Below are 19,039 nucleotides of genomic sequence, written 5' to 3'. Positions count from 1 at the left end.
GTGGTGGTGGGGCGTGGCTCTCACTATCGAAGTTGTTAGTGGAACTAAATTATGTAAAAGCATTAAATACAAGATATAGCAAGTACAGTTGGGCCCTTCACAAAAGGCTCACACCTCATGCAGTAACTTCTGTCTACCATCCTGGAAGTATAGGAAGGAACCTCCACTGTAAAAAATGAGGAAATGTTTATAGCAATCAGCTGCAGGCCTACCCTAACAAACTAAAGACAACAAACACCCAAACTAGGGGCACACCACAAATTTATTTCTGTTCCAGGTGACGGAGCACAGACTCGGCAAAGCTCTGTTGCCTGCACATGTAATGATAAACACAGATTAGAAATACTGTCTGTTTTAGCTTTCTCTGCCATCAAAGTCCACCAGTCAAATGTATAATAATAGCTCTAGACATAGGTCATGATTGGTAAGTTTGCTACATTTGTTCAATAGAACAAAGCAAGTATCTTGAAATCACTGCTGATCATGGTGCAATGGATCAAAATATTGCACAAGTCGGCAATTCTAAAGCCACAGAAATTTTATCTTTTTTTTTTGCTTTTCTGGGTTTTTAAACCACCAGCACCTTCTCAACAGCACAGAAACTTGGGAAGCAGAAAAATCCGATGCAGCTTATTTATAAGTTGAATTACAGTAAAACTTACTTGAGTTCACGAAGCTTTGGGCTGGGGCGAGAGTATTTCAGATATCCATCCCATGGCACCTTTTTTAGACCTGCTCTGACAGAAATAATGTTCCTCACCCTGAAAGAAAATATCACATTTAGAATAAGTAATGTTTGTTACCTTCTGTCAGGAATTAAAACACGCACCTTAGGATCAATTGAAAAACTGACAAAGTGATATTACCTCTCAGCAAACTCAATAGGCGTTTCTCCAGGTTTCAGATTTTGAGGTTCCAGGTACCACACATCACAAACAACAGCCCATGATGTCATAAGCTGCAACAAGTGTGTTGTGAAGGATTGCCTGCAAACGAGAATGAAAGAAAAGTCTTTTGGAGGTTGTTTAACTTATGACATATAGTTAAACATCACAAACAACAGCCAATGATGTCATAAGCTGCAACACGTGTGTTCTGAAGGATTGCCTGCAATCGAGAATGAAAGAAAAGTCTTTTGGAGGTTGTTTAACTTATGACATATAGTTTCCTGGTACTAGTTTGGTAAGAGTCTAATCCTCCAACAGTAACACCATACAACCAACCGATTTTCCACCATACAAAAAGCACTTCAGAAGCAGCACGGAGTAACCAAAAATATTAATAGCAACAGTTAAATAAATGTTAGTGGCATGACAAATATCACCGTAGAAAACTTACTTTCGGCTGTTCCAGAAGGCATCGACAAATATCTTGTTATACTTGATTGCTATTGGACAGACAGTGCAGCCAAGTTCAAATGCACCCTAACATCAAAGGAAAACGATATAAATGAAAACAAAAGTGTAGGCATAATGATGAAAATTTTTACATGAAAAAAGATAACTATTTAGTCACCAAATATTGCAGCAAAAGGAGAAAAAGAAGAAGAAATCGTATAAAAGTTTAAGAGGACAGGGATGTCACAGTGAACAATTAGCATATACATTTTCTACAAGGGGGTGCCAATATAGGAAAGGAAGAGGATACAGAAATTTATTTTCTGTCAGAAAACAAAATACATCCGCAGTCCCATACTGACTTAAATGAGTCACCTTCTTGAACATCACAGTATAGTGGTTGTTCACACAAGTTCCTTCAGGGAATATAAGAAGAGGATTATTATCAGCCCCATTTACATGTTCACGCAGCCTGAAAAATAATTAGAATCAAGTATGAGGACAATGATTTAATATAAAAGTGTAAGCCCTTTATAATAACTAATAAGACATACTTTCTTGCAACAATTTCACGATCCTTGGATTCTGAGCGGTTGAACCAGATACATCCTAGGCTTTCCAAAATAGTGCTCTGCAATAATCCTGTACAGGAAGAAAAATTATATCAGTAAAGTAAAACACAAGAGAAAGAAGTCCTAGAAATGATCATTTACTTATCCAAGAACAGTTGTTCTCTAGTTCAATAGGTTAAGGTCACATGCTTCAAAAAGACCATTAACTGATCAGTTTGTATGAGAATGGAAAATAAGATAACCGCACAATAATAAATATCTAAACTCGTTCATACATGATAATAAAATTCATTTAATGAATGCTTCAAGAGCTACTACGTTCATCATATGTGACTAAAAAGAAACTTACCAACCCACCCAGGATGCTTCTGCATAATTACTGCAAATGCAGTCATTTGTTCCAAAATAATGAAATCAATCATGGAAGTGTGATTTGCCACAAAAACCTGCACAACAGAAAGTCCAGGTAACATTAGCCATGAGCTAAATTTGGTGACCATACAAAACATTAGATGATCTCAACCAATACACACATTCCAACCTGCTTAGGCCTCATGCTGGGTCGTGGACCATGGTACCTGACGACCCCAGTCCAAGATGCAACAAAGAAGCTGCAAATCAGCTCCACTAGACTTCTCTGAAAGAGAATAAGCAACATGAGACAGTGGCAGAAGGCCAGTCTACCGCAGATTTGACTTCTCTTCTACAAAATAGCAACTCAAATATCTTTTGACTCACAATTAACAATGTTATGTTCCTCATAGAAGCTTCTCTATTATAAAGATTGCAATCCTCTATTTATCCTGAAATCTGAAGTTGTAACCTTGCTACCTAGTATTACGACTTTCAGGACACAATGATTTGACTAAATTCAGATTGGAAGATGGACTCCGATCTCTGAATCATATGTAAACAAGTTACAAGTGACAGAGAAAATCAGAGATCACAGTCTAAGGCTTGGACGCAGAGAAGTACAATATATCTTGATTTTATCGACAATTATAACTAAAGAAAAGCTAGCGAAAATACAAATTACAGAGTCGTACCTCTAACCTTTTTCTCAATTTATCATGTCCTTTTAGCAGGAAATGCACAGGAAAATAGCATGAGAGAAATATAATCCATCCTGTTGTTAACACTATTGCCCTGCATTTGAATTGAAATGCATCAAGATTTGCAGGGCATGCAACACTGGATTAAAATTACTTCAACTAGTAGAGCATACGCTAAATACAACATCTCTTAATTTATGCGAGATTACAAAAGGTCGGCATGTAGCATAAGTCCTCAGCTTTAGGTTCAAGTTTTGCAACCAAGAATGTTATGGCCACATCATATACTCCATGGAAAAATCTATTCTGGGAACAACGTATAGATTTCAGGCCAGAGATATAATTCCGCACAATCAGACAAGAGACCTCCAATCCTAGATTTCTAAAGAGTATTTGTTTTGTTTCATTCGTTTCGTTGAATGAAGCAAAAGATAAAATATCATGTTTACAATTAAAAGGGTAAAGTTTGGATCACACAGAAACTCACCTCAATGGGAAAAGAACCCCATATCTGACTACAACTCCCAAACACCACAAAGGAAATAAATACACATTCCAGTTCCAGGGTTCTGGAGGATTAGACTTGAAGCATCTCGTGAAAGAATCCTGTAATTGAGCAAGACTCAGAAATGGAAGAAAGGTCTGGCCATATTTCCTCAAACACTGACGGAGGCCATTAAAGTAGATGGGTATGAAATATAGAGAATATTAGAAAGAAAAAGGAGTGCTATACGTCTTGCCAGATTATCAACACAGATGAGGTTAAAGAAGTTAGGTTTCCAATTATATAAAAGAAAACAAGTCAAAACACCGCCAGCGATAAAAATCCATGGAGCTCTGGCATGAGATTGTCTAACCATGCAACTGATTGATAAACAAATAAATGATTATTGTTATTATCCAAAACGTAGAGGGGAACCCGATAAAAATAGTATGTCAGCTCCAATTCAACAGACAGCAAGGCAGTTCGGCAAATCCTCTAACAGGACATCCAGAAATTACCTTTGAACAAGAAAGATACAAAAAAATTACAAGGAAAATAAAAGAAAAAAGGAAGCATACATCCACAATGGCACCAGCAGCCTCAGTTAAAGTTGGGGAGATATCCAGCAAATCACGCCTAAAGGATTCCAAACACAATAATAATAGGGGAAAATGAGAAAAGCTATAGGAATAGAGAGAGAGTGTATCAGATTATTATAGATAAAAGTGGATGCACAAATAGAGAGAGAGTTGATTAATGACAGGCGGAGTTTGGGGTGGGAATCCTGAAGGGATCCAGAGGGGAGGTAGTCTTCGATATTGGGGCGATCTAAATCCAATTCGGAGCTCGATTTGTTAAGCTTGCTCATCTTCCTTGAACCTTATAAATGCCTGTGTGTATGTGTGTGTGTGTGTGTGTGTGCACCCCCCTCCCTCCCTCTATCTTTGCTTTCTTCTCGTTTTCAGGTTTCAGTTTTCAATTTTCACACACAAAACTAGAGAGAGAGAGAGAGAGAGATTGAACTGGGATAATTACATTTTTTGTGGTATTGCTTTGTCATTAATTCGTTTTTAGTCCCTAAATATAATAAAATTTTATTTTAGTCTTTTACCTTTAAAATATTAACAGTTTCGGTCATTAAACATAATTAATGACTATTTTACCATTTCAAATAAAGCATATAGTCCAACTATTCTTTTATTATACTCATGATTAGAATCAACATGCTTTCGAAAATAAAATTAAGCATCCATAAATACATATACTAGAGGAAAAAATTACTATTGACTACAATATTAATGGCCTTGGCTAAAATTATGGTAAATGACTATTATTAACTATGGTAATAAAATTGATGCAAAAAACTAGCTTTTCCACTATGAAAAAATTATTTGTCACTACTAAGAGTCATTATCAAAACATTTGTTATGAGTTTTAGCCACCTTCGGAAAAACTACTGTCAACAACAGTTGCATGATCGTAGTCAATAACTATTTGCTACAACTATTTGTTATTAACCAAAACATTAACCGTATTTAAATGTTATAATTCTTCTAGTGATACCTTTATTTGACCTCCTTGTTCTCGGAGTATACCAAGTTTTCAATTTTATAGACTCTCTCCAACCACACTACTGAGAATATCGAGAACTTGAAATACCCTGGAACAAGACGGTCAAAAAAATGTATGAATTTATTGAGGCTTGATTTTATTTTCGAAAGTATGTTAAGTCTGATCATAAATATAGGAAAAAGATAGTTGGACTACATGCTTATTTTGAAATGACAAAATGGTCATTCATTAGGCCTAAGGACCGAAATTGTTAATATTTTAGAAATTAAAAGATTAAGTAGAACATTAATATGTTTAGGGATTGAAAATGAATTAGTTGCAATATATGATGACCAAAACTATAAATATCCAGATTGAAGTTCGAATTGAAGAAAAAAGTGATAGGAGAGGACGCAATCAAACCTTGTTGCCACTTGGCATATGACTCAACTCTCATCTATTCCAGTCACTAGTAGTAAGTGATAACTATATTCCCATTTTCTGAAATTTAATGTAATTACACATAGATCCCTTGTGATTTGAAAAATTATATTTAGCATATTTAAAGTTTGCTTTCGTCTAACAAATAAGTCCCGCCGTTAGTCAAAATAATGAATTTGTTGACATTAACAAAAAAAAAAAAAAAAGAATAAAAATCCTGGATTGACTTAAAACAGATTTATTGTAGGTCAACTAATTTTTTTTTCCGGACTAAACTACCCTTATAACGTTGAAGATATACCTCTTCACACGCATTAATGCGTGAAGATGTATGAGGGTAATTTGGTCATAAAAAAATTTATTTGACCTGTCAATAATAACTCAATCGGGATAAATATAAATATTTTTGTTAATATTAGCAAATTCGATAATTTGGTCATAACAAATGAGTTTATCCGTTAATCAAAAGCAAGTTTTAGAAATATTATATGTAATTTCTCAATTCATAAAAAATTTACGTATAATTACATTAAATTTAAAAAAAAAAAAAAAAGTATAATTATTCTGTAGCAGTAATGTCTGCTGCTACTACTACTAGTGGTCTATTCTTTTTTGTCAAAAGACATATGTTGGTCTTGGGCGGAGTTGGCATTGGGTTTCCCTCTTCTCTCCTCACTCTGATATTTTCAGGGCTTCATTTCGGCCCACAATCTCCTCAACCATTCACAACACATGTCAAAGACACACCCAAATGCGTGTGCAAAGTAAATTAGATATTTTATTTAAAATAGATAGAAAAAAGAAAAGTGATGAGAATATGAAGATGTTTGGAGAGAGAATTGGTAATTACATGATAAATAAAATAGCAGATGTAAAAATATATAAGTGAGATATCAAAAGGCTCATATTCCTTAATACTAAAGTATAGATATGCAGTTGAGGTAAGTATTGTTTTTGATATATTAATTATAATAATAAAAGAATGAATGTGATATGAAGTTGGCAAAGTCAGAGGGCAGACCACTTGTTATCTCAGCCCTCCCAAACAATATTTTAGCATGAGGGCATGCTAATGATGAATTTCAACTTTCTGTGGGATTTGGAATTGGATAGATAAACACGACCCAGTCCGCAATTGATTGAGACTTTATTTTAGAAAAAATTGGATGAAATATTATTAAATGAATTTTATATTTAATAAAAACAACTATAACAATTCTGATCAACATATCAAATAAATTACATCTAAATAATACATATTATTATAGTAAAAAGATAATACCTATTATACAGTAAAATAGCCATTCACACATAAGTGGGGTTTAAATTCGTTTCCTCAAAAGTGATGATGCTTCAGTAAACAAGCATCAAATTGAAGTTGGAGCGGAGGCTATGGCTATAGATTGTTGTGCATTTTGCTTATAAAATAAGGGTGATTGTAGTAATATTTGGGCATTGATGAGATGGTGGCGTTTTTCGATGCATTAACAAAAGAATATTGTATACATACATAGAGAAAGGAGAGAAACATTAAAATTTGTTGGTGATGCAAGAATTAAATGTTAAGCCTCATGGATTCCAAATATTCATCATTCAAAATACTGACTTCCTCCAACGGTTCACTTATCTATTAATAATATATAAGTAGATGTTTGATTTGAATATATAGCATGAGAGTGTGGGAGAGCAGAACAACAGCAGTCAGTTACTCAGTGTAGAGGGAAAAACACCCCCCACCAACCCCCTATTCACAGTTTGATTTTTAATAATTTTTAAACCAAAATTAATCTAGGCTTTGCGCCTTTGAACTGCAAGCATCTAGCACCAATTTTTTAAACAATAAATTTATACTATTCACATTCATTTAAAAACAACAATACAATATGAAGATGCTAATCTGCATTAATTAATTTGACCTCAAAATTATAATTTGCAAAAATTACAAACATTAGGAGCTGATTTATCAATAATAATTGGGACCCAAAAATACAAACAATCTCATGTGTTGCGGTGTTTGCATTTGACCCCAAAATTAAATAAAACAACTTTTCAAATCTATTTTTCTCTATTCATGTTATTGTAGGGTCGGATGTTGCAATTACTCGTGTTACAAATACTAATTAATTCTATCTATCAACAATTATTATATTAATTTTTAATAATCAATTGTAATTTGTAATTAATTTTTAACAATTATCATATGATAGCACACCAGAACTAGCTCCATTTTGACCGGAAACAAAAATTATCTGCTTTTAGGACCTCAAGATTCGCTCTTTATTTTACGATTATTTTTATACTAAATTATCCTAGTGAATTAGGAGATGATTTATGTTGTGAAATTCTATTTTGTAGTAGGCTTCAACACTTGAAATAAAATTATAACGGCTAGAAAAAGTCAAGTAAAAATGGTAACTTTCTAAGCTAATTTTACGATATTACTATTTTTAGAATCGATCAACTCAAAAAATAAAAAATAAAATATATATTACGGTAACTAAAATAAAAATAATCCCTCAAAAATGAAAGCTCACATTGTAATATTGCGGCATTACATAATAGATTTTGGAGAAAGATTTTCACGCGATTTCATCCAAACCCAAAGGACAGGGAGCAACTGTGCTGGGGCCTTTCTTGCCGATTAAACGCATTATGTGGGGCCAAAACGCAACAAAATAAAAGATATGGGTAAATGTGGGAAAAAGAGAAAATGTAATAAGAAAAACATACATTATTCTCGTTGCCGTTAACGAGCATTTAGTACAACAGAAACTCCTCCATGTTTTGAAGTTGTTGTGTTGGGTTGTTAGACGCACAACACACACACACACACACACACATATATATATATATATATGGCGCGCGCGATAGAGAGAGAGAGAGAGAAAGAGATGAGAATGGTGGACATTTTCATATCAGGCCGGCCATCTTCATCTCCTTAGTTCTCTCCCCTAAGAATCTCCTCTTCTCTCTCATCTCTTCATCGATAGAGCATGAGCACGATGAAGAAGAAAAAGTACAGGGATGAATTTATCGGATTACAGATTTTACAGGGTCTTCTCTTCCGCCACCACCAACGCCGTCGCCGCCTCCATCACCTTCTCCCCTTCCTCTCCGCTCTCTCCGGCTGTTTACTCTTCCTTCTTGCTGTTCTTTTGTTTCTCTCACCTCCCACCACCACAACCCCTCGCCATTACCACCTCACTCTCAACACATCTGTATGTTTTGATTCAAATACCACTTGTTTTTATTTTTGTTTTTTTCTCCGCCATCTCCATCTTATCTGAATTCTTCTTTTTTCTCATCTTAACAAGGGAGTAAAGGTTCACATGAATGTCGAGAAAGAAAATGTGTCTCGCGTTACGGTGAGTCACGATTTCTGATGAATACAATCAGTTTCGCACACGCACACACACACACACACATATATATATATATGTATATATCTAATCCGTGTGATTTCTTATTTATTTTGTCTTGACGAGTAACTAATTTTGTTTATTGATTAACCTGTGCTCTACCTGTACGTAGATGAAGGGAGGAAGCTTGGGGCGGGACCTGTGGACTTCAAATCTCTCCAATTTCTATTATGGATGCAGTAATGCCAGCCATTACTTTTTAGGTACTCTCCCATTCCTTGTCCATCGTATCAGAACACACACAATCAATCTAAACTAATTGCATCTCAGAAAAAAGTTTTATATATGGTTTTACATCAATTTCTGTTCTTTTAGGATTGCTTCCAAGAAAAATCAAATTTTCTGGTTTCAATTGGTGATAATTGTTGTTTGATATAAGTTCTGATCATTTCTCGTGTTCTGAATGCCATATTGCATTGCAGCCGCGGAGATGCATACGGTACCAAATAGGTACTTAATCATTGCAACTAGCGGAGGCTTAAATCAGCAAAGAACAGGGGTAAGTGTCTGTTACCATGTAAATCACGCAGTGAAGTAATTCGACTTGTCTTTCTTGATTCAACAAATAAAGAGACCGTCGAGGTTCTCTAACGCAATGCTTTCTAGCATAAAATCAGGAGTCTTGATGTCAGATTAGGCCACATTTAATGATATTGACATTTTTGGGGAGTTTGATTGTGGGTGGACATATAATGTACTAGCTCATATGTCACAGATAGTAGATGCTGTTGTTGCCGCCTACATCTTGAATGCTACCCTTGTCGTGCCTAAGCTGGACCAAAAATCTTTCTGGAAGGATTCCAGGTTTGTTCCTTATAATACAATTGACATGATTGATTCCTAAAATCATGTATATTCCTAATCCAGAGCCTCCATAATGGTTCTGCAGCAACTTCTCTGAGATCTTCGACATTGATTGGTTTATCACGTACTTGTCGAAAGATGTGAAAATCATTAAAGAGCTTCCCCAAAAGGCAGGCAAAGTCTCAACTACAAGAGCTCCAAGGAAATGCAATGAAAAATGCTACGAGACTCGCATCCTGCCCATCTATGCGAAAAAGCGCGTGAGTATTTCCCTGCCAAAGATTGATGCCATTCTGATTCTTTCTACTGGTTACTGGAACCCTCATGCTGGATAAATCTAGATCTTCAAGGAGAACGTGCTTCTTCTGTGCTGGTTGTTGCCATTTGAAATACAATCAGTAGCACCTCCTTCATGACTAATTCTGCTTATAAACTGAAGATTTTCAATAACTCAACGGGACACTTATAAATACTGAAACTGCAATATTGGCTGTCCTCAGGTACAGGCTGTTCAGCTTACCAAGTTCGATTACAGGTTGTCAAACCGGCTTGAACTGGACTTGCAGAAACTGAGATGTAGAGTTAACTACCATGCGCTAACATTTGCCGATCCTATTCTTCAAATGGGTAGGAAATTAGTTGAAAGGATGAGAATGAAAAGCAAGCATTATATTGCCTTGCACTTAAGGTAGGTACTGAGACTATCATAAATCTTGACTAACTTCTCAGATTCTTAGTTATTTGCATCATTGATCACTCTAAAAGCTTCTTTGGAAATTCAGGGAGCTCTTCTCGTGATACCCAATCACTGACGTTATATATAGACAGTATTCTTGCTGACATTTAGTTTTTTAAACTCGACAGATTTGAACCTGACATGCTAGCATTCTCTGGATGCTATTATGGTGGTGGAGAGAAAGAAAAGAAAGAACTAGGTGCGATACGAAAGCGGTGGAAAACTTTACATGTGAGTCCAGCCTCCTATGCCGTGAAGTTTTTCTCCAGTAGTGATACATACGGTTACTGAGGTTAAATGAAAGTCCAACTGATATATCGCTGAATCGGCATGTTTTGCAGACAAAAAATCCTGAAAAGGAACGAAGGCGTGGAAAATGCCCACTGAGTCCTGAGGAAGTCGGCCTGATGTTGAGAGCATTGGGTTTTGGGAATGACGTGCATATATATGTAGCATCCGGTGAAGTATATGGAGGCGAAGAAACACTGGCGCATCTGAAAGCTCTTTTCCCAAACTTCCACACTAAAGAGACTATTGCCAGCAAGGAAGAGCTAGCAGAATTCTCATCCTATTCCTCTCGCATGGCTGCCCTGGACTTCATTGTTTGCGATGAAAGTGATGTTTTTGTCACCAATAACAACGGGAACATGGCAAAAATACTAGCTGGAAAAAGGTATTCTAGATTTGAAGTTAGAATGACCTATGTGTTAAGGAACGCTCCATGCCACGTACTGAAATAATCTTTATCTTGACTGCTAAATAAGATTGTATTTATTGCAGGAGATACTTTGGTCACAAACCAACAATCAGGCCAAATTCTAAAAAGCTGTACCGTTTGTTCCTTGAACGAGATAACATGACATGGGAAGCATTTGCTTCACAAGTGCGAACTGTCCAAATAGGTTTCATGGGAGAGCCGAATGAGGTAAAGCCAGGGAAGGGTGGGTTCCATGAACACCCATTGCCTTGCATATGTGAAACTTCAGAATCAATGGCTACCAGAGATCGAAATTCTGAAGGCGCGGTCGATAGCAAAAACGACCCAGATCAAGGCACTGAAGAATATAGCGGCGAAGGAAATGATGACGGATACTCAGAAGATGAGTTAGATCTGTCAGAAGCAGAATATCCAGAATATGACAATGGAATTCCAGAGAGAGTGTCGGCCAACAGAAAAGATTCGGGTTCTGTGTTAAAACCTGATCAACCAGAACTAGAAGAGATTGTTTCTGATTAGATAGAAGGATAAATACTTGAAGAAAGTACTATATCCGATTAGATAGAAGGACACACTGATATTTGGTGCTACGGTCTGCTCAACCTAACCCAGTCCTCAACAAAATTTTGATCTTCTTATTCCAACTCAGAAAAAAAAAAAACAAAAAAAGCATGCATCTACTGATGCGCTGCTTCAATGCGTGGAGTCATATGAGTAAACCAGGGGAAGATCTTGTAGATATGGGCTTTACCAGCTAAGAGTTGATTCTTCGATTTTGTCATTCAAGATGCAGTAATTTCTGAGGCAATGTGTGATAAGCTGCATGGATAATTCTTTGTAAATTATTAAGAGAATAATTTCTCTTACAACCCTTTGCCTTAAATTTGAAGGCAATAATGTCATCTACACTCAACCAAGTGTTTGTAGATGACAATTTTCAGTTCTTGATTTATTAGAATATTTCCTGACTTGAATTTTTTCGTTTTTGGGTTCTCTGTTGATCTATTAATGCAGCCTAAAACAACAAAAATGCAACAAACTGTGTGTATCAGTTGATGTAAGCATTTTTATCACTTTTAAACCGTATATGAGAAAATGAAAAAATAGTACATACATAATTGTTTCTAATCAAATTCACTTTTGATTAATGTAGTTAACAAAATATTTAGGGATAGTTACATTCCATTTGTCCGAATATTGGTGTAATTATACGTAAATCCCTGTAATTTGGAAAATTATTTTTTTGTACTCCTAAGTTTTGCTTATGTCTAGCCAATAGGTCTTCCGTTAGCAAAAAATTACTAAATTTGTTGACATTAATAAAAAAAAATTAATGAAAAATTTATCATCTACTGACTTATTGCAGGTCAAATAATTTTTTTCGATTAAACTATCCTTATAACGGTAAAGATATAACTTCTTACGTGCATTAATATGTGAAAACGTATGAGTGTAATTTGATTATAAAAAACTTATGAGTGTAATTTGATTATAAAAAGATCTATATGATCTGTAATAAATTAGTAATAAGTTAATCGGAATGATATATAATTTTGGGATAATTACATTTTCCTCCCCTGAGGTTTGGTGTAATTACACGTAACCCCTTTAGTTTGGACAATTACATCTAGCACTCTTGAGGTTTGCTTTCCTCCAATAAATAAGTCATTCAATTAGTCAAATTCACTAAATTTATTGACATTAATAAAAATTTTGAATAAAAATTGATATTTATTCGCAATTTACTTATTACAATTTTTATTGTAGCTCAAACTATTTTTTTCAAACTAAACTATCCTTATACTAGTGAAGATATACCTTCTTACATCTATTAATGCGTGAAGACGAATGAAGGTATTTTGATCATAAAAAGATTTATTTAACCTGCATTAAGTCAGTAATAAGTTAATTGAGAATAAATATAGATTTTTTTTTTATTTTTTGTAATATTAATAAATTCAGTGAATTTTGACTAAATGAATGACTTATTTGGTAAGAGGAAGCAAACTATAGGGTGCTAGATGTAATTTCTCAAACCATAGAGAGTCTATGTGTAATTACACAAACCTCAGGGGAGGGGAGTGTTCTGAGGTTTGTGTAATTATCCCTATAATTTCTTATCCAATTTGTTAATATCAACAAATTTGATAAATTTTGATTGATGGATGAATTTATTTGTTAGATGGAAGTAAATTTTATAGGTATTTGATGTAATTTTTTAAATTATGAGGGGTCTAGTATAATTATATTAAATTTTAAGGAAGAAATATTTAATTATTCCAAATATTTATTACTCGATTATAAGTTAATAGATTAATTAGTTGCCAATGAGGCGGACGCTCCCAACCGCTGGCGCTGGCGGTGCACTGGAAAAATCCATCCGTCGACCCAAAACAGACCCTAATAAATAAAAAGTTAACAGTTATCCTTAGGGCAAGAAAAAGTCTCCTTTTTTCCATTTGGCCTTCTCTGTAAGTTGCAACATCCCAAACTCTGTAAAACCCTAAAGCCCTTCATATTCTTCATTCCTTTCCCCCATATATCAAAATCAAAATATATAGCTTTTGTGGGTTCTCATGGCCAGCAGAAAACTCGCCAGAGATCTTTTCCTGTCCAAACATCTTCTTTTTCGTCATCAATTATTAATGTCTCAACAGGTGTGTGTATGTTTGTTTGTATTTGTGTCGCTTTCCTTTCTCTTTCACGGTTAACTTTTCTCGTGTTGATGATTGCTGTGTAGGTTTCGAGTAGACGTACGAGGCTACCGGCGGTGCCTCCAAATGGATATTCGTTTAGACGCGAGTTCGGTGTGCTTAATGAGTTCTCCAAGAAGATTAAGGGGGAGGTTGAAAGGTAATCTTGCGTCCCTTCAAGACTTGGGCCTTTTGTTTTATTTCTTAATTAATACTCCGAATTTGGTTTCCAAGCAATTGCCCATGTCACCTGTCCTTTGCTTAACTCGCCAGTCCCCATGATGATTTTATGTGTGGCACTTATTTTGACGTTTTCCTCCCAAATGCATACGACGCCCATTTCTATTATTCTTGAGTTGTAAGATAGGTCATGGTTTCTCCTTTTTCTTTCTCATTTGTTGGGCGGCGGGTTGTTGTCTAATGTTGTGATAGTGTGGAATTATATTTGTTGTGGTCTCGTAGTTTACATTTCCCCCCATTTTCTTCTTGTGATGACTCTCGTGGTTAATTATGTTGAAGCTTTTTCCGGGACCTGAACCTGGACTAAATCCCTGCTATTGAATTAGCATGATAAGTAAAGGTTCCTCTATGAGGGGAGAGATTGTATGTTCTTAGAACTAATGCTTGTCTGGGCAAAATTTAAGTTGGGTATCATAGCTGGGACTTTGAAACATGTCTCATGTTATTTCATCTTAAAGTTGTTTCTATTCACTGTCTTGAGTTCCCCTGTCATAAAGCTTTCCATTGATAATTTTGCTGTGTTTTCAACACTTTGTCGTGCCTTCTATCTTTTTCTGGAAACTTAAGATAATATCCTGATTCATTGTAGGAATCAGGATTTTCAACAATCCATTAAGGAAATTAAAGAGAAAGCTGAAGGATTGAAAGGGGTGAAAGAGGATCTGAAAGTTAGGTAGTGTTGATACATATTAACATTCTTGGTTGTCAATCTTTCATTCTAACTATATAGAGGCTGAGACATACTGTTGTATGTCAAGGCTGGCAGACACTTCCATTGGGAGCTCTGAGATCGTGAAATGGCGAAATGCAGAACGAAGCAGACTACCGAGCAGCTCTACAAGCATGTAGATGGTGTCTGGACGGAGGCTGAAGCAAAGGCCAAAAAGGTATGAATACTCCTCTGGGTGCTGAAAGAGAAGCACTGAAAACCTGAGCATCTTTTTTTTTTTTTTTATCATTCTTGGTATAGTCTTCCTACTTGCATGAGCTAATGTCTGCAGAGTTTTGTTTTTAATTTGCACATTATTTGCCACATTATGGAGATCTCATTACTTCTTTTCATACCGAACAGCTATAGGTAGGAGGCAAATAGGGAAAATTTAGTTTCCGACAATTTAATGCTTATGGTTCTTAACCCCCAAACACCCCCCACCCCTCAAAAAAAAAAAAAATGTGTGCACGCCTGTGATTGTTGGTGTCTGCTTGTGCTTCCATGGAAGTGGATGCATTACAAGCTAGTAAATTCTTTTGTCAATTGTCTTCTTTCAAAAGCTTTGGGGACCAACTGTAAATTTGTGTAATGGTGTATACCTGAATTCATCTGTACTTAATGGCTTGGAATTAATGTTCCTGGATATAAAATGTGTATTGCAATGTTATTAAGACAAGCTTGTTATATGAATGATTGAATACTACTTTTGTGATGGGAGCCTAGTGGCAGTCTGGCAGAATCAATGTTTTGCATGTAAGCTGATGAGCTGACTGATTGCATGAGAAAGATGAATGTTGCATATCTTATTTGGATGTTTTAAATGAGTTTTAAATGATGATAACACTTCTCTTCTTTTCTGTTCTTGGAGGTTTATGCTGATGTGGAAGAAAAGATTTCTGCTGCTAAAGAAGAGGTTTGTGAACTTTTTTCCAGGATATAAATGATTCATAAATTTTGATCTTCTGCAACATATTTTCAGTCACAGAGAACATGATATGAACACTTCACATTTTTTATCCAGGTCAAAGAGAGTTTTGGTGTTGGAAAGCAAGAGCCAACAGGACAAAATGGAACTTCAGCTAGTCACAGCACAAATGGAAAAGCTGGAAGCAAGACTGCTTCTGGTGAAGAAAAGCAACAGGGGCAGCAACAATCTGAATCTAGTGATAATGCCCAAAGATTGTTCAGCAAGGTCAAGTTTGGTGCTTCTTCCATCTCTCCAAAGGTTTCATTAGCATTCCACAAATTAAAAGAAGCAAAACCAGTTGACTTGGTGAAGAAGGGTATTGACATTGTGAAGGAAGAATTGAAAGGGAATCCAAATAGGAGAAAGCACCTTGAGTATGATGCTTCTTCTGCTGCTACCTCACCAAATACTGAAAGAAGTAGCCGGACTGATATTGTTGTGTTACCTTCAAAGCAGTCTCCATGGAGTAAGAAATGGGAGGCGTTCAAGAATAAGGTGATTTTTCCTTTGCTCCATTCTTACCTACTGTGGTTTTCAACTGGCTTTCTTACCCCATCTTAAGCTGATATTATGGTTTCATGTCTTAGATGCGAGGGCATCCTGTATTCAAGCGTGTTAGTGGGTTTAGTGAGCCTGTGATTGGAAAGAGCCAGGAGGTATTCTGCAACTTGAAATAATATATTTTATTTTCTCTGTTCCAGTTTCTTTTGCAAGTGTACCTGTGTTTTTTTCTAACACACTTCAAGTTGGGAGTTTTATTGGTCTGTTACTCAGTTGTCTGAGCGGAAGCTCAAAATATAATGTACAAGCCTCAAGCTTTCAGTTAGTTTTATATCTTCAAATACCTAGAATGAGAATGGTATGGGCCAAGTTGACTTGAATATCTGCATGCACTTGTTTGTTGTTCACCCTGGTTCAGATTTAGTATGTTCTCATTATTGGTGGAATGTTTTTGCTGATTTAAACTGCCATCTTATTAATTGTTTCGGTTATTAGGACTTGGAGAGACTGTAAATAGCTGTGCTCTCTGGTTTCCCTTCTCTCTAGTTGCACAACTCTTCTTATATTGCTCAGATACCCAAGTATATTAGATAGTAATTGGAGCAAAGCATGAGCTGTATATTCGTACTTCATTCACATGTTATACTTCTATAACATTCTCTCGTTGGGCCTTATGTGCATTTTGTTTCAATACATTTCAGAAGGATAGGTAGCTCAAGGATGATCATGACCAGTCTTTTTCCTATGGTTGTTTATAGTATTGCATAAGAGACATTGTTATTGGTAGAATCTCATTGTTTGCAGATTGCTGAAGATATGCGGGAGAGATGGGAGACTAGTGATCATCCTGTTGTTCACAAAATCCAGGAGTATGTTTTAACCCTGCTTCCCTAGTTTGTATACCAATATTGATGGCTGGAGATCACAAAACTTATAGTTATACTTGCTGCATTTCAGTATCAGTGAAACTGTTCTTGGAGAATCAGATGCTGCCATGTCATTCAAAGAGATTCGGCGCAGAGATCCGTAAGATTACATGCTGTCAATTTTATCTTTCGGACGCAACTTTTCTTCTCTAAAAGTCAAGTATGGCTTGTATTAGGACTTTCTCTTTACCAGAATTTGTGGCTGAGGTTCAAGAAGTGGTTAAACCGGTTCTCAATGCTTATTTCAAAGTAAGTCTTCACCTTCAGTGGACCACATGGGTGAACTGATGCATAATTTGGTATTCCATGGTTTAGATATATCATGTATATTTCAGTTACTTGTGATGGTCCCCCCTTAAAGAAATTTAGATTTGTGTTGAGAAAGTATTATGTTATCTTATATACTTTTATACCACGATTCGTTTTTTCTTTCATGCTTTCTTCAGGGGGATATTGAAGTATTAAAAAAGTACTGTAGCTCTCATGTAATGGAGCGGTGTAAAGCAGAGCATAAGGCTTTTGAAAGCCAGGGCATCTTTTTCGATAACAAGGTTAGAATGAATAATCATATTTATCACTCATTTTCTGTCAAGAGATTGAAATCATCTCCCATTTTTTGTTGCCTTCCAATGTGGTTGGAGCAATAGCTTTCTCCTAATCTAATCTCTATGTGGAGATTATTTTTCTAATGAAGTTGATTTGGTTTGTCTCCACACTTTCCTTATATTTGTGGTACATCTGGTATGCTCTTTTGGGGGCTTGTTCTTTTTTTAGATATTATCGAAAGTGCAATGTCTGGAACTTGGTCCTGTTGGTGAACTGGTGTCTAGGGATTGGTTAGAAACCTTTTAGCTACCTGTAATGTTGTTATGCAAAAGGATTAGCTCTTGGTATTATATCAAGAAAGCCAAAAAGATACAGATAGTGTTCATTTTTATGAATCTTTTCTTGCGTCCCTTCAGTGTTGGAAAGGCTGATTTATCTTAATGTTTACAAACCTTATACCGCCAAGTCTACAGTTCTTTATTCACCAAATGATATCATTAGTTGTTGATTATCGTGAGGAAAAATTGCTTGAAGTATCAATTGTTATGGAACATTTAATAATTTGTCATCGTTCTGTGTATGCTCAAAGCTTGGTTTCTTAACTTTGCTGGGGGTTGTGAGTGGTGCGTGTTTGTCAGACTGGTTGGGGTTTGCTGGGGTGTGTGTGTTTTTTAGTCTGGTTGAAGTGGTTAGTGATGTAAGAGGTGGAAGTTGGATATGGTTGACCTTGTGGTGTTGAGATTGAAGTTTGTTCAACGTGGATGCTAAAATGGTGGCACGGTGGAACATGCTAATAACATGGAAATGTTGTTGTTTTCCGGTACACCAAGAGTGAAGCTCATACACACCTGTTTGTGTGTAAGTCATATTGTTTTTTAAGGAACTTAGCTTAGCAGAGTTTAAGTGAACTAACACATGATTTGTTATGCCCTGGTAAGACGCTGATTGCTTTCCACCTATACATGCTGCCAAGAAAGCTTGTTTGCTTGCAAAACTAATTCCTGCCATCCAACAAGTTTCTCTTTCAGTTACGTGACTAATAAACAGGATATGCTAAATTAGAGTTTGTGATTTGGAAGCAACAGTTAGGTCTCTATTTGGGTGTACTACTTATAGGATGATCTCTGATTTCACATTCTTACACTAAAATGGTTGATGCACTGCATGCAGATTTTACATATATCAGAAGTTGAAGTTCGAGAGACCAAAATGATGGGAGACACTCCTATAATTATTATTGCAGTAAGAAAGCATTTTCTGCTAATACCTTAAAAATTACTGTGCACCCCTCTTGATGTATCATGTTAGTTAAATTTTGGGAGATTTGTGTTTGTCTCCTC

General features: G+C 35.8%; 3 protein-coding genes across 8 annotated transcripts in view; 2 read left to right on the top strand and 1 right to left on the bottom strand.

The window, feature by feature from the left end:
- On the bottom strand, window positions 29-4,466 carry LOC105169845 (glycerol-3-phosphate acyltransferase 3-like). 3 transcript variants are annotated; one of them, XM_011090388.2, is made up of 13 exons: window positions 4,207-4,465; window positions 4,024-4,081; window positions 3,449-3,567; window positions 2,956-3,055; window positions 2,451-2,546; window positions 2,259-2,355; window positions 1,892-1,979; window positions 1,713-1,809; window positions 1,339-1,424; window positions 867-986; window positions 663-761; window positions 256-311; window positions 29-166 (listed from the first exon to the last, which is right to left on the bottom strand). In XM_011090388.2, the coding sequence occupies exons 1-12, from the start codon at window positions 4,311-4,313 to the stop codon at window positions 263-265; spliced, it is 1,116 nt and encodes a 371-aa protein (XP_011088690.1). In that variant the 5' UTR covers window positions 4,314-4,465; the 3' UTR covers window positions 29-166; window positions 256-262. The 3 variants fall into 3 exon arrangements, with proteins under 3 accessions (XP_011088690.1, XP_011088689.1, XP_011088691.1); XM_011090387.2 differs by having other exon boundaries at window positions 29-311; XM_011090389.2 differs by lacking the exons at window positions 29-166; window positions 256-311; window positions 663-761 and having other exon boundaries at window positions 982-1,107; window positions 4,207-4,466.
- Window positions 8,303-12,094, top strand: LOC105169844 (uncharacterized protein At1g04910). Its single transcript, XM_011090386.2, has 10 exons — window positions 8,303-8,655; window positions 8,752-8,802; window positions 8,969-9,059; window positions 9,279-9,355; window positions 9,572-9,660; window positions 9,746-9,920; window positions 10,161-10,348; window positions 10,525-10,627; window positions 10,738-11,069; window positions 11,177-12,094. Exons 1-10 carry the CDS (start codon window positions 8,431-8,433, stop codon window positions 11,631-11,633), a joined length of 1,788 nt encoding a protein of 595 aa, XP_011088688.1. The 5' UTR covers window positions 8,303-8,430; the 3' UTR covers window positions 11,634-12,094.
- Window positions 13,470-19,039, top strand: part of LOC105169842 (mitochondrial import inner membrane translocase subunit TIM44-2) — a 6,902-nt gene continuing 1,332 nt past the window's right edge. Inside the window, exons 1-12 of one of the 4 annotated variants that reach the window (XM_020695994.1) lie at window positions 13,470-13,771; window positions 13,855-13,967; window positions 14,637-14,720; window positions 14,859-14,934; window positions 15,628-15,672; window positions 15,781-16,221; window positions 16,314-16,382; window positions 17,032-17,096; window positions 17,185-17,253; window positions 17,330-17,402; window positions 17,600-17,704; window positions 18,870-18,941. In XM_020695994.1, coding sequence (XP_020551653.1) covers window positions 13,691-13,771; window positions 13,855-13,967; window positions 14,637-14,720; window positions 14,859-14,934; window positions 15,628-15,672; window positions 15,781-16,221; window positions 16,314-16,382; window positions 17,032-17,096; window positions 17,185-17,253; window positions 17,330-17,402; window positions 17,600-17,704; window positions 18,870-18,941 — 1,293 coding nt within the window. In that variant the 5' untranslated portion in view covers window positions 13,470-13,690. Of the gene's footprint in view, window positions 13,772-13,854; window positions 13,968-14,636; window positions 14,721-14,805; window positions 14,935-15,627; window positions 15,673-15,780; window positions 16,222-16,313; window positions 16,383-17,031; window positions 17,097-17,184; window positions 17,254-17,329; window positions 17,403-17,599; window positions 17,705-18,869; window positions 18,942-19,039 lie in introns of those variants that run through there. The other 3 variants (XM_011090383.2, XM_011090384.2, XM_011090385.2) reach the window with 3 other exon arrangements.

Source organism: Sesamum indicum, linkage group LG8, assembly GCF_000512975.1.
Source record: "Sesamum indicum cultivar Zhongzhi No. 13 linkage group LG8, S_indicum_v1.0, whole genome shotgun sequence".
Classification (NCBI taxonomy): domain Eukaryota; kingdom Viridiplantae; phylum Streptophyta; class Magnoliopsida; order Lamiales; family Pedaliaceae; genus Sesamum; species Sesamum indicum.
The sequence above is the reverse complement of the archived record's forward strand: the minus strand, read 5'-3'. Positions and strand labels throughout refer to the sequence as shown.

Bases quoted from the DNA above. Each gene is read 5' to 3' on its own strand.
- LOC105169845 (XM_011090387.2), bottom strand. From the start codon at position 4,313: ATGAGCAAGCTTAACAAATCGAGCTCCGAATTGGATTTAGATCGCCCC. The intron at 4,082-4,206 runs GTCATTAATCAA...GGAATCCTTTAG, and splicing joins TCCCACCCCAAACTCCGCCT to GCGTGATTTGCTGGATATCT. The intron at 2,547-2,955 runs GTACGACTCTGT...ATTCTCTTTCAG, and splicing joins AATTGAGAAAAAGGTTAGAG to AGAAGTCTAGTGGAGCTGAT.
- LOC105169844 (XM_011090386.2), top strand. From the start codon at position 8,431: ATGAGCACGATGAAGAAGAAAAAGTACAGGGATGAATTTATCGGATTA. The intron at 9,060-9,278 runs GTACTCTCCCAT...ATTGCATTGCAG, and splicing joins TGCCAGCCATTACTTTTTAG to CCGCGGAGATGCATACGGTA. The intron at 9,921-10,160 runs GTGAGTATTTCC...GGCTGTCCTCAG, and splicing joins CCATCTATGCGAAAAAGCGC to GTACAGGCTGTTCAGCTTAC.